The sequence below is a fragment of the Echeneis naucrates genome, chromosome 13, assembly GCF_900963305.1.
Source record: "Echeneis naucrates chromosome 13, fEcheNa1.1, whole genome shotgun sequence".
NCBI classification, from domain to species: domain Eukaryota; kingdom Metazoa; phylum Chordata; class Actinopteri; order Carangiformes; family Echeneidae; genus Echeneis; species Echeneis naucrates.
Window position 1 is genome coordinate 17,077,219 of NC_042523.1, and position 24,406 is coordinate 17,101,624.

Below are 24,406 nucleotides of genomic sequence, written 5' to 3' on the forward strand. Positions count from 1 at the left end.
ATCTCTCTCTCGTCTCCCTTTTCTCTCCTTACTTCCTTTGTCACTTGTCTCTCTCGCCCCCTCTTTTATCATCCTCAGTCTTTGCTGTCCTTTCATCTCTTCCTCTGCCACTCTTCTTTCCTTCTGCAATGTGTTCCTGCTGTGATAGTGAGTCCAGTCATTTATTTTAATTAAACGCGTAAGCTGGCAAACTTTTCCTTTCCTATGCTAATCATTTTTAACGTCTTTCTACTTCTTCCTCTCCATCTTGCTGTTTACCTTATATTTTGTCTTTATTTCTATGTCACAGATGTGACAGATCCTGTGTATGCTAGCATGTGCATATTATGTATATATATTATTATTGATCCCACTATATGTATGTTTCTTTACTATTCATTATAGCTCAATCAAACGTGACAGACAGTGTGTTGGAGGTGGTAGCATATGAGGCCAGAAGACTGTTTAGAGACCGGCTAGTTTCCTCCAAAGACCTTCACACCTTTGATAATATTCTCTCCTCCATCATACATGAAGACTGGGGGTCTGATGTTACAAACAACATGACTGGTAGGGTGCAATTTATGTCAGCATTTTCCAATTGTTACTCATGTCTGAATGAAAGAATTATTTGATTACATATTTTTTCTCCACATTTATCACAGTATCTAAGTTAATCATCTTTTTGCTTGTTCTAAACATTGCATCGCTTTGTTGTGATGTGAAATGTTTCCTTCCTCAAATTCTCTAACTTTTCTAACCAAGCAGTCGGTAGCATTTGGGCTGTAGCACTGTTTGCAGTGCTAATTTATGGTGTCTTTTCTATCTTTCCTGCAGAAAGCTTCTGCTCTGTCATATGATGTGCACATATGCAACTGTATTACTCACAGTTAATGATTTTTCCTGTGTGCAGATGGTTTCTATGTGACATGGGGAGCCTCTGAAGGGGCTGTAACAGCTCCAGGCCAGTCTCTACCTCCTCATGGTAAACAACTGGGACGCCTGGATTCGGCTGACCTAAAACAAGTGATACAGAAGGTGCACAGTGAAGAACTGTTGTCTACTATGTAGTCAGGCTTTTGGGATTGAGACACTTTTCTGAATATATATTAGCTGAGTATATAAGCAAATATATGAACTGTTCTTCAGTAAAATGTTTATTTAGTTCTATTGTACTTATCGTTCTTTTGTATTTTATATATATATATATATATATATACACACACACACAATTTTATTTATTTATTTATTTATTTATTTTTTGATAGGAACTCACCTGTGCTGCACCTTCTCATGTGTCTTTACCTTCTCATTTCCCCTGTAGGGAGTAGTGCTGTACAGTCGCGATAACAGGGAGCTTGATCTTCTCCTGTTCAGGGAAGTGTATGACTTTGTGTCGAGGGTGGATCGGGTCCTGAGCCGACCTGGAGGCTCCTTGTTACTAGCAGGCCGAAGTGGAGTGGGCCGGCACACAGCCACTTCCCTGGTGTCACACATGCATGGATACACATTGTTCACACCCAAAATCTCCCGTGGTTACACACTTAAGCATTTCAACAATGATCTCAAAATGGTAAATAATGGCTTTCTTTTCCTTTCCTAGATTGATGAGAGCTTTTAATATATTTTAATAGTGCTGTGTGTATGCATCCAGTATGTAACGTTATATTTGTACTGTCTGTGTAGGTGATGCAGCTGGCAGGTCTGGAGGGCCAACAGGTGGTTCTGCTGTTAGAGGACTATCAATTCATTCACCCAGCTTTCTTGGAGATGGTCAACAGCCTCCTGTCATCTGGTGTGTTTTATGTTCTTGTGTATCTTCTCTAATTAACAATGTCATCAGGACTAATTTGATAATTGGTTCCTCAATGGTTACAACTTAATTTTAAGGTTAAGAGTTCACTTGATAATTGAATATGGGCCATGTGATATGGTTTCTATATTTAAAGAAAGTGACACAAATTACGCAACTAATGCTCTACACCAATCATAGTTCACAGGTCTATCTTGAGTATTTAATTGCGTAAAGACACACTGAACACTTTTCTGTGTGCTCTACTTTAGGTGAGGTTCCAGGTTTGTACTCCCCAGAAGAACTGGAGCCCCTCCTATCCTCCCTCAAAGATTCAGCTTCCCAGCATGGATTCACTGGACCACTCTACAACTACTTTTCCTACAGTCAGTACTGTATATTTATCAAGAGCATTGCCGATCTCTTATTCATTCTTGAGGCTAGTTTCAGCCTTGTATTAAGTGGCATTTCACTCCTCTTCTTTCTGTAGAACTGTACTGTGTCACTCCTATCCAGTTATTATTGCAGCTGCAGTGTTTTCTATGATTGAATGAGTCTCCATTCTTTTGCCCAAATGTTGTGCAGTGCTCTGCAGAATGGTGCACTGCCACCGAGGGTTAGGTTGCTGCTAGGGAGTCCAATCAATAGCGCTATTATTGTCAAAGTAAACCCACTAAAGAGCTCCCTGCTCACCCTCACTATCCAACTCACTCAAAGATGTATCCCCTCACATTGACAGGATCAGGGCCACAACAGTTTGTAATTTTCCACTTCCATTGTCTCTCACTTTCTCTGTTTCCCTCTCATTTTCTTTCTAAAGCTATATATTTTGTGATAAAATTTCTCACAGTTTCCATTTGTTTCCAAACCTTTCTGTTTCAAACACCCCTTAGAAATCCAACAGAACCTTCATATTGTTTTGATCATGGACTGCTCTAACTCTAACTTTACCATCAACTGTGAGAGCAACCCAGCTTTCTACCGCAAGTGTTCTGTCCAGTGGATGGAAGGATGGGCTGAAAGCAGCATGAAGAAGGTTAGAGGACAACAAGCAAATACACATTTTTACAATCAAAATATTTTATGTGCAATTTTAATTCCATACATGTGTGCATGACCAGTATCCAGATCCAACATTGACCCAATCACTAAAAGGCTTAAAAAGTATTTATGATACCTGTGCTAATGTTAAAAAGCAAACAAGATGAAATAGTTTTTTATGAATGCATCAATGCTACGTATCAAAATCCTACATACAGTGTTTGAAAACCTTTACCTTGTCAGATTCCTGATCTGCTATTAGCAAACACAGAAGGTGGGGAGGATAATGAAAGAAAGGATGCTACTAAAGGTAAAAATTCAGGTAAGAGCACATGCATATGCGCAAAACCTTACGATCTTACGATCTTCTTTTTAAACAATTTTTTGATTAGTGTTGTAAAAATTACTTCACAACTTTAAACCAGACTGCCCTCACAAATCTTCTTCATCTCCCAGCAGCATTTGGACAGGGAGACTTGTGTCATTTGTTCCTAATGGTCCATGAGTCATGCAGAGAACATGGTGCAACACCCAGCCAGTACATGGCTTTTCTCAATGTTTACACTGCATTATACAGCCGTAAGCAAAGCCAGCTTACAACGAGACAACAGCATCTACAGGTAAATATCAGCAGTGCTACTGCTGAATTGGCATAGAAGGCTTACATAGTCACTGAAATGTTACACGGACCCTTTGAATTAAGTTCTTTGTGTCTTCAAAATATGAAGTATTATAATATTATAACTTATAGTACTATACACATAAGAATAAGGTGAGTATACATGCATACAGGGTTGCAGCTTGACAAAACAAATATGGGCTCAATAATAAATTGGGCTTATATATATTCTGTATTAAAGTCTCATTTAAATTAAAGTTAAATTACAGTGTTATGATTGTCTTGTGTTCACAGGCAGGTGTGTCGAAGCTGAACGAAGCAAAGGCACTGGTGGATGAGTTGAAGCGACGAGCTGCAGAGCAGAGCGCATTGCTGAAGACTAAACAACAGGAGGCAGATTCTGCCCTACAGGAAATCACCACTTCCATGCAGGTGTGTGTATACCTATGTTTGTGTATTTGTGACACTCAGTGGGCTGGCAGGACAGTAGTCTTGCAGGGTAACGTGCCTCCTCCAAGTTACATCTATCCTCCTCAACTCTCATCAAGCCAATCTTCCCTGCTAGCCATTCTCTTCTCTTGTCTTCTCTTCCCTCAGCTTATCTTTCCCCTCTGATATTTTTGCAACCCATGGCTGTCTCCCACCTGCTGTGAATACACTTTTTATTTATACACTGGTACCCAAGTTTTAATTTCCTCCTGCTGGCCTTCTATAGACCGTGAATGGATAGTGTTATGAAAGGAGAAAAGGAAGCTGAACTCATTCATTAGTTAAGATATCCTCCTGTCATTCTCTTTGTGGGGAATCTGCTTTTTGAGTGTGATGGAGTGGGGCCGGAAAGAAGAACCAGAAGACACAAGAAACAAAGGAAGGTGGAACTGTCAGCAGTCTGTTTGCAGAGTGATAATTAACAACTAGACTCATCCCTTTGGGCTGCCACAACTTTAAATATCCTGTGGAGAAGTAGACAGCAAAGAGGGGAAAAAATAAGGAAGACTGGGACAAAACAGATGAAGGGTAGAAATAAAATAGATGGATGAGTGATGAAGACTTTGTTTGGATAGGAACATCAGGGCTGGGAGACATAGAAGAGCTTGAGAGATTGATATTTGAAGAGCAAAATTAGCACAATGTGCAGTATATCAGAAGGGGTTAAGGGCGAGGGGTGGTGGAGATAGTTTATGAAGAGATAAGCTTTGGAGGAAGATGTGATGTAATAAGAGAGACAGTTTCGATCTGCTTTCTCCTTCTCATCAAAAAATGAATTTGAAGTATTCACATAAATACCTTTTTGTAGTTTAACAGGTTATTTGGCTATATTTTAGTTTTAATGTCCTTTGGCCAGGGGTTACATTTTCCTGATGAATAGAGGGTTGAAGACAATATACTCCAGAAAATATTATTCTTTTCAGATTTGAAGGTTAAATCTCTAAATTCAAGAAACACTCAAACAAGCGATGCTTGATCATTTTTGTTATCCAGAATGCCAGTGACCAGAAGACTGAGATGGAAAAGATAAAAGGGAAGATGGCTCAAGAAGTCTCCAAGATTGAAGAGAGAAAAGCCAAAATTGATGATGAGCTGAAGGAAGTGCAGGTGGGTTGACCAACCGTGTAGTCACTATGGCATTATCTGGCAGTTACAAAAGAAATACACACATAGACCTATCCTCTATCTTTTCCATACCCTTGTAATGCTCCCTTTGCTTACCATTCTGCCCTTCTAGCCTTTGGTGGACGAAGCAAAGCATGCAGTGGGAAACATCAAGCCTGAAGCCCTGTCTGAGATCCGCTCTCTTCGCATGCCCCCTGATGTCATCAGAGACATCCTGGAGGGTGTGCTGAGACTGATGGGCATATTTGATACTTCTTGGGTCAGCATGAAGAGGTGAGATGGGAAGGAAAGGGGAAGAATGGGTAAAAGATAGACAAAGAAGGATGGCTAGAGAGAAATTTAATTGAACCAATGAGGGTCTTCCAATACTTCTTGGAATAACAAGAAGAGATGTGAGGAGATGAGGGTGGGTGTTAAGGGAGAAAGCAGAGCGAAGGACCAATAGATCTAGATAAGCATCTGGAAAAGGAGAGAGTTTTATAACTGTGTTTATACCAACAAAATGTGATAAATTTAGCAACACCTGTAAAATAGGTTGGAATTGAAAAAAAAATCTGTTTACATTTATGTTCCATTGACGACAGAGTATTCAAATTTTAGTGAAAGAAATCCATGTGTTTTGCTATGAGTGCTAAATATGTCAGTACCTATTTGTGGGTGCTTTATGTCTGCTGATTTATTTTTATTTATTTATTTTTTTTACTTTTCCTAGAAGCCACTCAGCTGACTTTAAGCACAGTAAGAATTAAATAAATGTAAACAATTCTCATAAATGTGCAAAGATAGGATTAACCTTATTATTTCTGGATACATTGTTTCTTTATTTTATCTCTCTGGTGTTCAATTCTTAAAAATGTGCTTTATTGCCAGAAAATAACATCAAACTCACACACAATATTTGTTCTGTGTTTCTCTCTTTTTCATCTAAAAATCTTCTCTTTTGCTAGCTTTTTGGCTAAGCGTGGTGTGAGGGAGGACATAGCTACCTTCGAAGCCAGGAACATCACCCCTGAGATTCGTCAGAGTGTAGAAGAGCTACTTAACAGGAACAAGGCCTCTTTTGACCCCAAGGTCAGATAACTATAGCAAAAGAAAAGGAGTTAGATGTTTGATTGGTGATTTTTTTTTTCTTCTAAATATCATATAGGAGCTATGGTTTTAACTGAGTAATTTCTGACTTAAAATGCTGTTGTCGCTTTGTTCAGAATGCTAAGCGTGCAAGTGCAGCAGCTGCTCCTCTGGCTGCCTGGGTCACAGCCAACGTGCAATACTCCCGTGTCCTAGAGAGGATAGAGCCACTGGAGAGAGAGCAGGGCCGACTGCTGGAGTAAGAACCAGAAAACACCTGAGTCATAAGCTATATATCCGGCTTTGTTATGGGAACTTATAATTCCATGTTAAACATACATGAGACTTTGTGCTTTTTGTGTGTCTCTGTGTCCAGAAACCTCAAGAAAACGGAGAGTAGGAAGAATAAGCTAGAGGACCAGCTCAACTCTGTTGGAGCCAAAGTTAGCGAACTGAAAGAGAAGTATGTGTCCCCCCACCCGTCATAAAATTTTCCGGCCCTTTTAACTTCACCCAAGAGTCTTCTAGGCCTGTGTGCCCTTTCCTCCAACTACAGTAGTCACCTTTAATCTCTTCAGACATTTGTTCTGTCTTCTGTCTTCCTATCGATCAGTGTTTACACAGTTATTTCTTATCTACGTGAGCTGCACTAAAAGATATTTTACTGGTGGCAGTCCCTCCTGAACTGAACATGGACTGTTCTTCTAAGATCTTAGGTTATACTTCCTATTCGGTCTATTATTGGTAAGTTAAACAATATCACAGTACCGCTCAAATTTTCACTGATCCTACCTTTTCCAGGTTTCAGTGTCATACTGCAGAGGCAGCTAAGCTTGAGGCTGAGGTGTCGAAAGCCCAAGATATCATTTCTGCTGCCCAACAGCTCATATCACAACTGGACGGAGAACACACACGGTGGAACACACAGGTAGTTTGATGTATGAGTATGCTGATGTGCGTATTGGTATGGGAAGTTAGACACATTTGCTCAGAAAGGGGCTCATTTAGCATGTAAGAGCAACAGGAGGTGTGTTTGTGTGTGTACATGTGTATATGCATGAGTGTGCATTTGAGTGTGAGTGTGGAAGGGGGGATGAATCCTGCTGTCTTGGGTCCCTTTGGGCTGTTTTTACTCCTCTCTACAGCATCTGTCTGCACCTTAATTAAAACACTCAATCTCTTCCTGACACACACACACACACACTCTCGCACTCATTGCCTTCCTCAAGGCTGGTACCAAAGAGCCAGTTTTCTCTCTACTCACGTATCTCCATATTCTCCCACATGCACGTTTGCGTCCACATAAACACTGTTCCTGCACAATATGCAGTAGCTGTAGTTCTCTATATGTCAATGCCTCTGTTTCAGGGGAGGAAACCGTATTAACAGATTACACAGCTACAGTATAGCTAGACCAGAAATGGACAGGATTAAATTTAAAGTTCTGAGTTGCAGTTAAGGCGGTGGCAGGATGTTTGATAACATTATTACACTAAACGCCAGATTATATCGTCTTGAAAACCTGAAAGTGTGGCCAGTGGGTCATGGCTGGATCACAATGGGCGTCCGTTTGTTATCCACTAGCATGGAACTGGTCTACAGAGAAACCACTGCCATGATGTCACATCATATCATCATTTGAAGCATACTCCTGCATTTTAGCTCGCTTTTATCTGGTGTAGACATTCTTGTCATTCAGGTCAATAATTTAAGTTTCAGTACATCCGTTTGACGGGGATAAGGAGTTACATGTTATACCTACATGGATTAACTTTTCCCTCTATTTTCTCAATTTTTCCCATCTCTCATTCCTGCCTCTCTTTACATCCATCCTACTGATTTGTCACAATCCTGACGCTGCCCTTCTCTTTCTTATCTTATGCTTATCATCCATTTCTTCTCCAAATCATCTGCCTGTCTGTCTACCCCTCCTCCTCATCTGTCTTGGGTTTTCCTTTTCTATCTGTGTCTCTCTTTCAATCAGATGTCAGATATAAAGAATGAGTTGGATACGCTTCCTATGAGGGCCATTCTTGCTGCAGCCTTCATCACGTATCTGTCTGCAGCTCCCGAAGACCAAAGAAAACAGTGTCTGGAGAAATGGATGGTTCAATCTAGACTGCAGAGTAAATATATTATATATGTTCACTCCCATACTAAACAGCCTACCTACTTCTAACCATAACCAAAATGCACAGCACAGTGTTTTTATATAATTCTTGCAAGATCTAAAAATAAGTGTTGATTAAAAAATATGAGGGTAAAAGGTTTTCAAATGGTCACCTGTAACTCCCAAGTCCACAGTTAACACCAAAGCAACTACTGAACCTTAACCTAATTGAAAGTTTTCTCTTTAATACCTTAATCACAAAGCAACTTTTCATTAATAGTTAGTAAACTAACAAGTACTATGTTTACACACACACACAAAATAAGCATGTGCCCTTGTGTCATCTGCATTTGGATCAGAGTTTGACCTGCGGTCATTCCTGTCCTCGGAGAGTGAGCAGTTGATCTGGAAGAGCCAAGGGCTGCCTTCTGATGACCTCTCCATGGAGAATGCACTGATCATACTACAGGTCAGACATCAGTTTACCCTTAGGTTAATGTATATTCATCTATTTTATTTGTACATGTCTACATATTGCTGCTATGTTTTTGTTTTTTGGGATGACATGATGTATGATATTCAAGCAATTGACAAATGAAACATCAAATTTGTGTCCCTTTGTTGAGGTGGAAGTTTTTAACTTATCACAAGTTTTAAAAACAATGTTTAATAACAATGTCATGACAAAGTAAACTTGTTACAATTAGTCTTCATATTATCAAGAATATTGTATCAACAATTATGTTCTCATAACATCCTCCATCTGTCTGTATTGTGATTGTGTGTCATTTTGCTATTGCTGCCTTCAGATTAATTCTCTCAAGGTGCGGGTAAGAAGTTGATTCATTATATGTCCTTAAAGCCCTCACCTCCTCCTAGTTTACTGTAGGCTCTCTTTTGGTACTATATATGTGTGTATGTGTGTGTCGTATTTACACTAGCTTATACACTGATGTCAAGGGCAAAAAAAATGGGAGCAGTGATGTTATGGTACACAGACAATATTAAGTGAGTTTGGCTGTGTGTTAAACTGATGTTTTGGCTTACTTTGAGGACAACTGTCAATTAACCTTTTTTCTATTGGTCCTCAAAGATTATTTGGAAAATTACAACTTTGACAAATCCCTTCAGTGATACTTGTCTGTAAAAAACTACACTCAGAGAATTCATGAGCAAGAGATCATAAAATAGATGAAGAATAAAGTGGGAAGACTGATTCTTTTGTCTGGCATCAGAGTGAAAGTGTTCAGTAAGCATGAAAGCAGTGACAAAGGACAAAGTCCACACACACACACACACATCCAAAACTCTTTTTCCTCTGTAGCTGAACCTCCAAAATAAAACTAGCCCCAATCAATGTTACCTGATACATAGTTGTTTGTCATTGCATTAAATTCAGAGTGTCGCCTGTCCCTTCCTGATCGATCCGTCGTCCCGAGCAACTGAGTGGCTATGTACACATCTGAAACACCACAAACTAGAAGTTGTCAACCAGCAGGTAAACACACAAACACCTTAATGAGCACAAAGAATAGGTCAATAACTGTTTTTTGGAATTTACAAAGTCATTTCACAGGCAAGCAGCATGGCGGGAAGGTTGCAGGTTCAGTTTTCTCTGTTTGTCTCTGTGTGTTGGCCCTGTGATGGACTTCTTGACATGTCCAGGGTGTACCCTGCCCTCGCCCGGCGTGAGATTGGGATTGGCTTCAACACCCCCCATGACCCAGAAACAGATAAGGGGTAGAAGATGAATGAAATTTAAAGGCACACTTGTTATACATTTTCTCTGTTAGTATTCCCTCATCATTTAGTTGCTCTTTGAAAGAGTACATGTAAAAGCCTTGTTTCACTTCACTCTGTGCTGTTGCTGACTTAAACTAATTATTTGATTTCAGCAATCAAGATTATTTCTTACTTATTACTTACTAATTACCAGTTACTACCTGAATAATTGGGATTCTTTATGGCACTGTTAAAGAAGTATTTTAATTTGATTGCTTTACATTGTGTGTGTCTATTGTTTTATAAAGCCCCTGCATTTGCTGTCCTACTCTTGTCACTACTCTTTCCAGGCCCAGGATAGGTACTGGAACTGGACTAGATACATGTGCCATGTTAAATTAGTGTGGCACCATGTACAACTGTAAATACAATTGAAAAGAATATGTATGTGGTCTGAAATAGTGATTGAAGTGTGATCTGACCACAACTGTCCTTGACCCTTAGTGTGTCCATCAAGAAAGAGTTATTACGAATAGCCAGAAATGCCAGTTTAGAGAAGCAGCACCTGCACAGAAGCCATGAAATGTGTTGCTGTGGTTGACGCCATCCACAAAGGCAACTTAAAAGCATGTCCACAGCAGTAACAATGTATGATAATATCAGTGAAAGTGAACTTTATTTTCCATTTGTTAATTGTTCAACTGGTGTCTTACTACACACAACTACCTTTATTACTGTGCAGATCAGCTTTGAGTCAGACAGTAGTTTAGGTGCATTTATGTGTAGGAAAACGTTTTTTGTAAGTGATTCCATCCTCAGTAGCACATTGCTCAGCTTCTGTGCTGCTGCTCTTGGGGGCTTCTCCCTGCCTGCAGTCAGTGCTACTGACTTATTTTTTCCAAGGTTCAATGTTCAATCTTGATTTTTTTTTTTTGTAATTCCCATATTTTCACACAAAACAAAATTATATAATCAGCAACTAGTTTTAGATTCTAATCGTTCCTGCCGATATTAGTGATATTAACATATGTTTCCACAAACAAAAGTCATTTTTACAATTATGTGTCTTTGTGCCTGATCTCAAAAGGATAGTAACTTCATGACATCTCTGGAGCTGGCAGTCAGATTTGGAAAAACTCTTATCATCCAAGAGGTAGATGGAGTTGAACCTGTCCTCTACCCACTGCTGAGAAGGGAACTCATAGCACAAGGTAACACCACGCTCATTCAAATGGAAAGATGTAGAAAAGCAGTTACTTTTCCTAAACTAAAGTGAAATTCTATTTTAAGGTTTATTACCAAAACTTGATTGATCATTTTATACATTTATATTTAATGTATCATGTACATACAGAGTGAGAGTTTTTTAGCACAGACAAGAATTCCAAGATATTTTCCCCCAAAATACAATAAATCACTGTGACTAATATTGCTGTATATCAATAACATTGCAGTTGTTGCCGGGGTATAGAAAATGACAATGGCATACTATAACTTGAACCAAGTCAACTCATGAGGAGGAATTTTTAATGGCTGTAATTGGGGAGGGGGGGGGGGTTACAGATTCATTAAATTGCAAACAAATAAGCTGGTGGATAAATTCAGACACCTGAAGAAGAAATTCAATTAGTTACACCATTATTACCGCAAAGCTACTTAAAACTACCAATCACATATCAGGAAATTAGTCCAGAGTATGCCTGTGAAAATGATGATTCATGACTCTGAGTCATCCTTGGAGAGGTGGCAGTATTGGAAGCAGAATTGGAAAGATGGGAAATAGTGAAAGCGTCAGAAATGGCAAGCTATCCACTTGAAGAAAGTGGTGTTGGTTGGGCATGAAAAAAGAGGCAAGGCAAAAGCATGACAGGACTGCATTGCAGACATCTGAAAGACAGAGAGGTGCGCAGACTGAGAATATAAAAAGATCAAGAAAGGAATTAAAGTGCTTATTAAAAACAAATACACACCTCTGTATGATACAGCATGTTAACAGTTACTTTCTGTCTTTATTCATTGACACACATACACATGCACAGGTCCTAGATATGTGATTCAGATAGGAGACAAGGTAATAGATTACAACGAGGACTTCCGCCTCTTCCTGGCAACACGGAATCCCACTCCCTTCATCCCCCCTGATGCTGTTTCCGTGGTTACAGAGGTCAACTTCACTACAACCAGGGCAGGTTTGCGAGGACAGGTAACCTATGTTGCCCAGAGCAGCAACAGGACATCACATGCTCACATGAACAATCCAATTAAATGTGCAGTAAATCAGCAGTAAATTGTATCTTTGTGAATCTATGTTTAGTTTTTGAGTGTTAAATAGCAATAGCCAAAGTCTGAGGTGATGTTTTGTTTTGTTTTTTTTAATGAAAGAATATATTTCAAATAGCTGTGTTTTCCCTACTCTTAGAATGACTGTAACTTCAGATATACTGCAGATATATACTTTCATCTGGCTATTTAACTCAACTCAAATGCATTTAAATTCTTCACAACAAAATGCATATGGAACAAATGCTTGTATAGTGGAATATTGCAGTAACATAAAGTAGAGTATACAATACTGTACTGTCTGCACACCTGCCAATTTGTTTATATCGTGTATCTGTGCACTAGCTGCTGGCCCTGACCATCCAACAGGAGAAACCAGAATTGGAGACTGAGAAAACAAGATTGTTACAACAAGAAGAAGACAAGAAAATACAACTGGCTCAGCTGGAGGAATCACTGTTAGAGGTACATGTACATTTTAAAGCTTGGGTACAAATGGAGAACAATTCTACATTTTGGTGTAAAAAGCATATTGTTAAGAATAACATGCTGCCCCATTTATTTGTATGTAATAAATACCCCAGTGATAATAACCTCCAATATACCATCATCACACTCATTCATCATCATTCTTGAAAAAATCAATTCAGAATAACCGTCTTATCTCTTTTGCTCATTTCTGCACTGCAGATCTTAGTGTTGTTTACGCTCATTGATGGCCTGAGGAGGCTGTAGGAAACAAAATAAGACAATATGGACAAGCAAGGTACAAGGAGATGCTTGCAGTGCAACCAGGATGTTACCTGTCACTGGTTTCCATCCCGTGAAGACACTCAAATGTGTTTGATAAAGTATTTATTTGTCGAATTTATGGAACTGTGTACTAAAAGCAATCTATTGCTTTTTGCTATTTTATGACTTTATGATGGATCAAACATGTGCTAATGGGACCATTATGCACCTCTAAAAGTTAATCTGCATGCCTCTAAGTAGCTGTCAGTTATAATTTTAGGTTATGTCAATTTATATCCAATTATTAATGTGACAACCAGGTCTCCAATGAAAATGTATCCCTGTGCATATCCTATTAAAAGTTAAGGAAGACTTTGGATTTGAATGGAATGGGATGTTAACAGGAGTAAAATCATGTACTTGCTTGCACTGCATTTCTTTTATTTTGCATTCCCCTCAAACACCTAAGCAGAACTTTGTCGACAGATGTTATGTCATTTTATATAAACATTAATGAGATTTTGCCAAAACAATCAGTTTTTACTGTCCAAAAATTTTGCTGGGGATTCTTGCACTTTTAGGCAAAAAATTGGAGCGCTAAATGCATAAACACTTTGCATACCATGCACACAGGATTGATGTACATTGTGACACACAGACTTTCAACCTATTGATATTGATATTTTTTGTGAACACTGTCCATAGTGCCAAGAGCAGGATGTCAGTGCTCCATTGGTACTAGACATATAATTATTTTAGAATTGTAGGAGCGTATTCGACTTGACATTTCCATGCTCTGCTGCTTTCTCATCTATTTTATTTGAATTTATTTGAATACATTTTATCAGTTCCTCTCAGAAAATAGATTCCACAAGATAAAGCAAGGGACTTGTGGCTCTCAATGAAAAACTGAAATAGGAAATGATAAATGTCAGGCTATTATAAAATGACATCTTTTGCTCCTTTAACTTTTATCAGATCACAGACTTCAGCCAAATGACCAATACAAAACGCTCCTAACACTTGTGAATAAATTCCCCCAGCTCTTTTCACGTTTGTCGATTGTTGTGTCTATCTGTCTATCTGTCTGTGATATTTCCATTTCAGACCCTGGCTACAGCTCAGGGTAATATTCTGGAAAATAGGGAGCTGATAGACAGTCTGAACCAGACCAAGGCAAGCAGTGCCCTTATCCAGAAGTCACTACTGGAATCACACAGGCTGCAGGCGTCTCTGGACCAGGTAATGTGCATCAGGCACAGCTGCACACTCACACAGACATACTGACAAAATTTTCCAAAAAGTTAATGATGGCATTACGTATGTATCTCACTGCACCCACCATGTGATTCATCAAATTTTTAGTACTGATCACCAGAAGCATAGATGATGTTTATGTGGTAAGCTGTTCTCAGTGGCTTTCAAAAATACTTGCACGACTCGAGATACTTTCTCTCACATGGTCTAAAACATAGGAAGTTTGGAAGCTGTTTTAGTTACTTACCTTCATATCAACTATTATATTCTTCTACCTTACCGATAAGGGAGAACAAGAGAGGACATGGAGATTGAGGCTGTGACAGGCAGAGTACAGCAGAGACAAGGAAAGAGGAAGGAAGAGAGGCTCGTGGCAGAGAAATACAGACAGAGACATTCAGGCCTTACATTCAGGCCTAGACTTACTTGCTGAAATTGAAAAGTTAGGCAGTTATCTAAAGGCCTACAAGTAAACAAATCCATCACACATACTTCTGCAATCAGTTTTAAGATGTGAAGACCATTCCATAGATGCATTACATAACTGTCCTCCAGGGTGCACTGTCACACCAGAACTGTTTTGGTACATTTCTGTTAGTTGTTTTCATTGTATTATTTTTCTGCCATTCCTGTCTTTCTCCGTCTCCTTTTCTCACATTTTCGTCACACCTGATGCTGTCTACCTCCATTTATCTGTCCCAATTCTTCCAGTATCGATTGTAATAAATATTTTCTACTCTACTTTTCTGCTGCTTTTCATTTTAATAGAATGCACTTTACATATTTCTGCTGCTTATTGGTTTGGTTCTCTCCCATTTTAATTTTTTTCCCCTCTTGTTTATGGTTTTCCTATTTCTTTCTCCTCATTTATTTATCTTTATTGTAGGAGCGGGACGCCTACCTGCCTCTTGCAGAGAGTGCTAGCAAGATGTATTTTGTCATCACAGACCTGTCAAAGATCAACAACATGTACCGCTTCAGCCTTGCTTCTTTTCTGCGCCTCTTCCAAAGGGCTCTTCAGGCCAAAAAGGTGACTGTTGACTACTGCTTTGTAGTAATGGCTCAACATGTTTACTTTGAAAAATTAAAAAAATAGGAGTGGGGTTTAAATTGGAATGTATGTAAACACTATATCATATTATCTGATAGTATTATATCATAAAGAAATATTTCTATGGACGAGCTTATGCACTTTTTGTTTGTTGACAATAAGGCTACCCCCAGGAGCTGGACACGTATTTCAGCAAAACTAAGAAGCCCAGTAAGCTTTTCAACCCTTGCAGACTGTTACTTGGTCTGGCAAAATGTTGACCTTTTCCTTAAAAAGGTTATATGCTGGCATTATTCATTGCTCGAAGAGTTGGAAGAAAAAAACTCACTAAGCACAATTGATTGACTTTAAACTGATTTTAATTCAAATTACTTGACTTACATAATTTTAAATGACTGCTTCACTTGAAGTCATTTTTATTTACTTCACTGTAGTTTTGTTGCCTTCTGCGAGTTTATCTTAATCTGACCTGTGCAGCTGAAGAACATCATAGACTCTCTATCACACTGCTGTTATCCATCTGAGCCCTAAACACTGTCTGATCACCAAAATGCACACATATAGACACACACACACAGCCACTGGGTTGAAAGATTGAGCACTAATTCCCCAAATCCTGTGTGGATTGTTAGAGCCAGTGCTGTTATCCAAGAATGTCACCAGGCAGCAGCTGGTCACCATTGTTATATGTTTGTGTGTGTGTTTGTATAGGTAGGTTTGTGGACACATTCATGTCCACAAACCTTCTGTATGCACAGAATACAGCATTAATTCATGGACTCTCTGTCCCTTTTGTGTCTTTTGGTTTGTTGTTGTATGAATGTGCAAGTTTAATTTGCCATGAGCTCCAGATGGTTCCTGAGATTTGGAAGAGAATTTTAAGCTCACACATCAAACAAAACACACTGAACAGTGTTCACTTACACATTAACACATTAACACACGCACACACACACACACACACACACACATATATAGCAAGGTACTGCATTCACGAAGTGTTGACTGCCACACAATAGACATCGGTGCTTTAGGTGGACACTTGGAAGAGAATCTTAGAGATCAAGCCCAATGGAGGAATCAATGTGGAATCTTGCTTTTCGGGTCAATTTACCCCATTTCTCTTGGATTTACAGTCATGCTAATTAGTTAATTCTATTGCCATGTCTGTAACTAGAACCAATTTAGCTACACCAAAGTACACAAAATGTGCAATTTGACTATTTCATATTAATAAAGGCTGGGAAGTAACCCTCTGAATCTATATAGTGACAGGATATCTCTCAGTCTATCATCTCACCCAATTTATTGGTCTTTTATCTCACTAACTGTCTGTACGTGTGTGTGTGCGTGTGTGTACATTTTAGGAAGTCGACAATACTGAGGCCAGGATTGCTGCTTTGGAGGCGAGCTTAAGGAATATGGTGTATGAGTATGTCTGCAGGTCACTTTTCAAGGTAATGCACTTATCTTCCTGTTTTACTCAATCAAACCATTTTTCCTCACTGTTATCCCAATTTGCATTATCTAGTTTAACAGCTGATCATGATGCAAAGTGAGTTTTAAGTCTAGTCTGTTAACTAGTCACCAGGGTTGTTGTACTCTACTCCTGAAAGGCTAAACAATTTGAATTTCCGTACTTCACAACTGTGAACTGTGACTACTAGCACAATAGTATTTTTATTGATTGCTTAGCTCAAATACACAGTCAAACACACACAGTTATACACGAATACCATCAAACCCCTGCCATTAACGCACTGATAGTGTGTCAAATATTGACTAACACAGCAATCATTAGCATCGATCACACAGTAAGCAGAAAATTTAATTTCTCTGGCCTTATTGTGTGCTTGTGTGCGTGCATGCGTCTGTTTGTCTATGTGTATCTACTGTCTGTATGATGAGGGAACTACTAGGGTGGCTTTTAATTGCTGACCACATGTACAGGATCTATGCAACACTTGCACACAAGCAAAAACGCACGCACACACACACACACACACAACAGACAGCAGCAGCCGAGTTATTAGCAGAGAGGAAACACTGGACTACATTATCAGTGATCCTGTCAACACCCCATCTGTGTTACCAAGAGATAACTGCAGGGAGAAAGGGAGAGAGGTGGAAGAAGGCATCCAATGAAAAGATAAAGGTGGATAATGTGTGAGACAGAACAAAAATGAGTGCAGGATGATGAGAGAAGAAAGTACGGGGTAATTAGAGAGGAAAGGGGAATCGAGATTAGGAAGCATCATGATATACATCTTTGTGGGAAAAAAAATGAATGGACCTCCCTGTACTTTTGGAATAGCTGTTTTTTTTGTTAGGGCAGTAGAAGGCATTCACACTATTAGTCTGTGTTAAATTCAACCAAAAGCACAACTGATTCACCTTAATAAGGTATTGATCCAACATGGCCAGATACAGCAAAGCAAATATTGACTGCTAAACCTCTGAACAGGTTCTACAGTTTGTTTTTGTTTTATTATATATTATAGTTATTATTTTATCTGGGGGGCATGTGTAAACTTGTCAAGCTTATTATTTGACCTTTATAGTCCTTACATTACAGACAGAGTAAGGTAGTGTGTATATAGTCTAGCCACACAATGACCTGAGGTTGTAACTTTACCGACAAAATAAGCCATTCAAATGTAACAGTATCTAGTCTTTGTCATCTATTTTTATACACTGACTTAGGGGTTATATTTTACGAGCATTAAAATAGTGAACCATCAAATATGGCAATCAACAAGATTGCATATTTGCGTGTTGATTGTCCACTGATGACTACCTACAAACACTTGCGATGTCAGGTCTCTGTATGTCTGTGTGGTGGGGTGGAAAGTACAAGCATTCAGGAGGTTAACTGTGTGTGAAGATCTGGAGGCATCTCTTGTGTGCATGCGGTGGTTTGAACCGTGTTGATGTGCTGGAGTGTGACATATTCCAGGTTGCACTGTCTACTGAGGTTCCTTCCCTGTCATTGTCAGTATGACAGGGGTTCGCACGTACACTCACACACTTTCATCCTCATTGCCCTCTGTCTGCTTCATTTTTCTGTGAGACATATATGGACACACTCAAAAAACACAAAGATACAGACAACAACACATCAACACGAAATAGGATATTGTGCCATTCTACTTTTTTGGTCATATCACATTTCTTGGTGCTCTCAGTTGAACTGTAACCACTGTCACTTCGGTAGATGGATTTTATATTTGGTAGCTTGGTTTAAATTATTCAGACATCAGATCAAGAGATGTACCATAAATGCGGTAGCATTGAGTGTACAGCTCAGTGTACAGTTCAGTGTATAGCTCTGGTCCAAATGTAACCTGAAGGTTACCCTCACTACAGCTTAAGCTGGCTCTACAGTTGTTAATAAAAGTACAACAAAAAAATGTGTTGGGAAGGTTTGTGAATATCTAGAATTTAGAATATTTTAATATGCACATTTGTCCTTCAGGTTGATCAAATGATTTTTCAGCAACAATGCCCACATCTGGTAACAATAAATTCAGACAGACTGATTAGATTAATACAGGTATTTGACTTACTGCCACTTTACAGAACACCAGAGTATTTCCGAATTATATTCTCCTTCAAATTTGGATGCCATTGAAACCCAGAAGTTAAGTACATAAAATCAGATTAACATAAAACATGCATAACTAGCATAGAAGTAGTGTGACTATATTTCAATGTGAATATTTAGCTGCAGTTGATGACTATGCATTGTGTTAATGCTTTTGTTTTAAAAAGTGTCAGGAGATCAGCATTAATGCATACTTCAACTTTGAAGAGGAATAAGACAGTATAATGTTTTGAATGTCACGCATGTAACGAAAAGTACATTTTACTTTGTACTAGTCTAGTCTGTAATTAACTGTATTATTTTAGAAGCTTTTCATGTTTAGAAGCCTTATTAGGATAAAAATAAAACTGAATGAGAGGAGGGGTTGTCTGGTAAGTATGTAATTGTATGCTAATTTGTGTATACATACTGTCTGCAGTCTTTCTTGCTGCTTTCTTTCTGCTTCTCGTCATATAGTTTATGTACCCACTGCAGTTTCTTGCTCAGTATCTTTATGTTTCTTTTCAAAGTTTTGATTACCGGTTTTTGTTTCTATGTCTTCTCAAATTTAACCAGCAAATGTGAAAGAGAGTGAGAGTGACTTAAAGAAAGACAGTATTTAGGAATGTTCTTGAAATCCTCAGGCTGTAGCAACCCTTCACAAGCTGTGAACGCTGAGCCAATTCATGTGCACTGGAAATATGAATGTGTTGGCCCTGAGTGTGGATGAGATGCTAAAGTTTTGACTTGTTTGTATTTGGGGCTTGAACTGGTAATGTATGCGGCATCATGTTTAACATCTTTGTATGTATCTCTCTGTCTTCTCTCTGCCTTAGGCTGACCAGCTGATGTTTGCTATACACTTTGTGAAAGGCATATATCCTGAGTTCTTCCAAGAAAAGGTGAGTGTTGTTTTTTTGATTTGCATTTTAAGTATAGCATTAATGCTGACATGAATGACAAATTAGATATGAACACATTATTTAGACTTACCAAATACCAACTCACCCACTTTTTGCTGCAGGAATGGGAAGTTTTCACTGGATCCATTGTGGGAGAAATATTTAAGAAAGAGGCAAGAGCATAGCTTTTTATTTTGTTTTCTTTTTTTTTTTTTTTTTTTTCCAAAATGAAAAAAAAAAAATCATATTCAGTCTTTGACTTTTGACTCTTCTCTCATTGCAGGAGTTTCCCTCTTGGATTGATGTGGAGAGACATGGAGCAGTAGCCATTTTTAAAGTAAACACCTGCTATGTTCAGTGATTAAGCATCTGAAAATGCAATGTATGGCAAAAGCACAGTAGTTACAGAATAATGAAAGCAGGTATTTTGATAGCAGAATGTTATTCATCCAGTAGACATAAAAAATAAAAGTTCAATGATGCATCCCTTAATGGAAGATAAGATAAGATAAGATAAAATTGCATCTAACTTTATTTATTGCTCTGTCATTTACAGTGGTCTATATTTCTCTTACAGGCTACGTTCCCAGGCCTCTATCAGTCTCTGTGTTTGAGTGACTCAGACCTTTGGCTGTCCTTCTCACAGAGCTTGCAGTGTGAACAGGAACTCCCATCCTCCATTGCCAAGAAGATTACTCCCTTCCAGCAGGTCAGCTTTCAATCAAAACCAGTCATTTTAGCAGCGTAATTTAACAACCTAAATCATTTACATAAAATGTCCTACCTTTGCCACAAAATATGTATTTTTAGCCAAAAGATTGGATGTACATCCAAATATAGATGCCCAGATATCTTCTAGTTCTTTTCTTATTTTTATACAAATAATGTAATTAAATAGAGCACATTCTCTAAATATTCAGCATAGTTAAAAAATAAAGTAAAACCATTTGATTTTATCACACCCTATCAAATTTTGGGTTAAGATTAAGTAGAGATTTAGTTAGCCTTATGTCAAAACATGAACAATGTTTTGACATTGTGATATTTCATTTTAATTTTTGTTGTAGACCTCTAGAAAGTTTAAATTAATAGTTTAATAGTTTAATATTAATAGTTTCTATCTCTCTTTGTCAGTTTCATCTTTATTTCCTTTCTCTCCCCTTTCATCAGCTGTTATTGGTTCAAGCAATAAGACCAGACCGACTACAGAGCGCCATGGCAGCATTTGCCTCCCAGGCCCTGGGTAAGTGGTTCATATTAAGGATTTTTTTTTTATTAATCGGTTGTGCGTAAGTATATTGTAGATGTTGAGAGTAAAAGAACTCAGTACTAGTAGTAGTTGTAGTATTTTCCTCAGCACTATTTCCTTAAGACCCATATTTAAATAAATCAATAAATTGTAATTTTTGAAAAAGGCTAAACATTTTAAAATGCCCTCTTAATTGTTGTAAATACTGTTCCTATATCTTCTAAAAATCTAAGATCCTTTCCCAAGACTTGTTGACAATTGTCAAGATAGGTATAAGGATAAACGTCAAAGAAGCTTATTTATATTACAAACCTTCTTTCGGAAGCTTTAAAATTTAAATATAACCAAATTCATATATAACATACAAAAGGAATTTGGCAAAGATAAGTAATAACTTAAGTTTGCACAAAAAGAGTAAATATGCACAAATGATGTACAAATGAATGAGACGACCCAGGAAAGTAGAAAGTAGAAAACTGCTGTCGTTGCATAGATACCGCTCACAAGTGCCTCTGCTGCTTATTTAGCGGAAACTGGGTTAAAATTGTGAAGCTGTGTTTTGTGTAAATGAAGACAGTTATGATAAGCTGTTGAAAAAATCATTTTTATATGTGTTTCTTTTGATTAAACCGTTCTCTTCTGAATTTGAGCAAGACTTTACTGAATAATTAGCTGTGAACATCACAGTGACTAGATCCCTTTTATCCTTTTTTCTAAATACTTTACCTTGACACTCATTTTGCTGTGAAAAGATGCTTTAGAAACACTCTTTGTTTTTCACAAGCACCTTCTGCCTTCATGCCCCATTCTGGCAAAAATCTCTCAGACAAGGCCTTCAGGCTTGCCTTCTGAACCACACTTTTAATCAGCAGTGTGGTTTTTGAGATGTGAGAACGCCATTGTTGTGTAAATGCAGTATACTCATGCATACCACACATGTATACACAAACCTCTCTCTTTCCCATACTAACACGATTTCTATGTACAATATGTGTTGTTTGTAAGTACGTTTACAGATAATTAAACCTGCCAAATAAAAAAAAAAAAAGACATGAATTCCTATTAGTTAATAGTTGCTAAAATTAATTAGATTGCAATATTTGGAATCCTTAACTGGAAATCCTGGAATCCCGGGTGGCCTGTATAAAATGTTCCTTGCACAATAAAGTTTGGGTTGTCAAATAGCTCTCTCTCTATCTCCCTCTGTTTTCATCTTAATAGTTAAAGTGATTTTCCTAATATACTGTTGTAGAAGATATTAACAACCATAATAATAACTTGCATAACATTTATAACATAAAGAAACAGCATAAGGTTTCAGTTTTAGTTTGTTCAGTTTTGTACTACAAACTCACTCTCTCTATTTTCTTTACTCTGTTCCTGCACACCATATGACTGTACTTTATGCAACACGTGCATCATAACATGCATTTTAAAATGACTGGTGTTAACCTTTGGTACATCTATCGGTTTTGGTCATCAGCATCTTTATCATATGAATATTTATAAATAAATTTACAATAACTCAAGGCTTATTTTAATGCCGGCCCATCCCAAAAGAGAATTTACATTGTGCTGTTCTAATAGTTTTTGACAGCGAAGTCAGCCAGTGTGAATTTGTAATGTCATCAGATAACAGCAAGCAAGTTATAGAGGTGTGACACTTAAAAAGAAAATCCAGAAAAAGATCTAATGATAATACCCTCCTGAGTATGAAAAATATGTCAGTCATATGCCATGACTTTCACAGTCAAGAATTTCAACCCAACCACACACCTTTTAAACTAACATGTGAGATAGACTTCCTCAATGAGATAATCTAAACAAATGAGGGAATATCTCTTGGGTTGTCAGCATGCGACACCATATGCATATCATACAAGGTTTCTTCTCTGATGTTTTTTGGCAGCTGGCAAATAGCTTTTTTACTGCCTTACCAGTAACTTTTGGTGTTTGCATTCATGATCACGTTCATTCAGAGAAAGCGATATGTTGTGAGCCTGTTGAAATACTTTACAATCAGCATATGAGGGACTGAATGTTAATATGGTTTAGTGGAGCCAGAATACTTGGTAAGAGCCAATTCAGTCCAAGTGTGCCATTCTTTTCGTATTAGACACTAGCAATACTGGAATAGGGGGCACTGCATCCATACAGTGACATTTGCATTTATTTGATGAAAACTGCTGCTGTTCTCATTTTTGTACTTAACGTCAGTGTTCAGAGTTGCATGTATGTACCTCATGTCTTCATCGTTGTGTTATGTTTTGTTTCATTTTGTGAGGCACAAAGTCCGACATTCAGATTTTGAAATTGACTCACTGCCTACATTGCTAACAACAAACAGGCTACACAGAGGTTTTGAGATATTGAAAGAAATATAATTTAGTCTATTCACATTTATGTGTTATGTCAACATGCTCAAAAAAAAAAAGCTGTGAACTTTGTGATCATATTTAGATTATTTTTTTAATGACCCAGCCCTGTAACCATGTCAAAAGACACTAGAGTGCAGATTGAACTAAATGCACGACTACAGATAAGACAGAAATACAACAAAAGAAATAATAATAACAAAAATACTTTTCTCTGCTTTGTACAAAGTACATAAATTCGCAAGAAGTTTTCATGATTCATTGCGATTACAGTCAACTTGCAGCACAGAATCACACACATTGCAGTATGTATCCCATATATGATACACTCTGAATTTCAAATTAATGCCTTTATTTATGGTAATTATTAGAAATCAAACCAACCAATCCAAAGAATATAAGAGTTTTTGGCGGTAGGGAAGGCTTTATGTTTTAATTATTAATCTGGGCTGCTGGCACTGTACTTTAAATAGCATGTATGTTTGTTTTTGAGATTTCACAAGGACATACAAACATAACATTATATTTCAATTGCATCTCTAGCTTAACTTGTTTTCTTCTCCAATATTTTTGAAAATAATCAACTGTAATTTTAACTAGTATTTTTCGCAACAGGAGGTAGATGCAAAAATAGATGAAAGAGAGAAGAAGACATAGACAGACGGGAGAGAGCACTTCAGTTGGCCACAGTGCTTTGACTGGCTTGCTTCTTACTGATCGTCGAAGCTTTATTGACAGAAAACCAGTGTCAGCTCTTGTGCAGCTGCTCCTGAGAGCTAATAATAATGGCTGCTCATTGAGGATGAGGATTTATCTGTATTTTGAGTGTCTATTAGCCTATATCTTTCTGTCAATAGAGGCACACCTCTATTGACACCATATTGCACCATATTGTGACTCTTTTATTTCCATCATGCTGGTTATGTTCCATTATTAGGGTCCAAGCACTAAACAGTGTGAGAGCCCTATTGCATCTTTTGGCGTTGTTTTTCTCTTTGTTGCGTGGTTAATTTTTTAAAAACATCTGCCCAG

At 38.0% G+C, this 24,406-nt stretch overlaps 1 protein-coding gene across 4 annotated transcripts in view; it reads left to right on the plus strand.

Annotated features, from left to right (window-relative positions):
- The window catches only part of dync2h1 (dynein cytoplasmic 2 heavy chain 1), an 80,800-nt gene that overhangs the window by 30,142 nt on the left and 26,252 nt on the right, over window positions 1-24,406 (plus strand). The window contains exons 52-80 of one of the 4 annotated variants that reach the window (XM_029518412.1): window positions 385-549; window positions 893-1,017; window positions 1,304-1,552; window positions 1,666-1,774; window positions 2,044-2,157; window positions 2,665-2,807; window positions 3,056-3,134; window positions 3,272-3,432; window positions 3,726-3,863; window positions 4,914-5,027; window positions 5,158-5,318; window positions 5,993-6,116; window positions 6,251-6,372; window positions 6,490-6,576; window positions 6,915-7,041; window positions 8,098-8,239; window positions 8,583-8,692; window positions 9,623-9,721; window positions 11,033-11,156; window positions 11,985-12,148; window positions 12,571-12,690; window positions 14,065-14,199; window positions 15,101-15,244; window positions 16,633-16,722; window positions 19,685-19,750; window positions 19,873-19,923; window positions 20,034-20,087; window positions 20,328-20,459; window positions 20,921-20,993. In XM_029518412.1, coding sequence (XP_029374272.1) covers window positions 385-549; window positions 893-1,017; window positions 1,304-1,552; window positions 1,666-1,774; window positions 2,044-2,157; window positions 2,665-2,807; window positions 3,056-3,134; window positions 3,272-3,432; window positions 3,726-3,863; window positions 4,914-5,027; window positions 5,158-5,318; window positions 5,993-6,116; window positions 6,251-6,372; window positions 6,490-6,576; window positions 6,915-7,041; window positions 8,098-8,239; window positions 8,583-8,692; window positions 9,623-9,721; window positions 11,033-11,156; window positions 11,985-12,148; window positions 12,571-12,690; window positions 14,065-14,199; window positions 15,101-15,244; window positions 16,633-16,722; window positions 19,685-19,750; window positions 19,873-19,923; window positions 20,034-20,087; window positions 20,328-20,459; window positions 20,921-20,993 — 3,522 coding nt within the window. Of the gene's footprint in view, window positions 1-384; window positions 550-892; window positions 1,018-1,303; window positions 1,553-1,665; window positions 1,775-2,043; window positions 2,158-2,664; window positions 2,808-3,055; window positions 3,135-3,271; window positions 3,433-3,725; window positions 3,864-4,913; window positions 5,028-5,157; window positions 5,319-5,992; window positions 6,117-6,250; window positions 6,373-6,489; window positions 6,577-6,914; window positions 7,042-8,097; window positions 8,240-8,582; window positions 8,716-9,622; window positions 9,722-11,032; window positions 11,157-11,984; window positions 12,149-12,570; window positions 12,691-12,915; window positions 13,022-14,064; window positions 14,200-15,100; window positions 15,245-16,632; window positions 16,723-19,684; window positions 19,751-19,872; window positions 19,924-20,033; window positions 20,088-20,327; window positions 20,460-20,920; window positions 20,994-24,406 lie in introns of those variants that run through there. The other 3 variants (XM_029518413.1, XM_029518414.1, XM_029518415.1) reach the window with 3 other exon arrangements.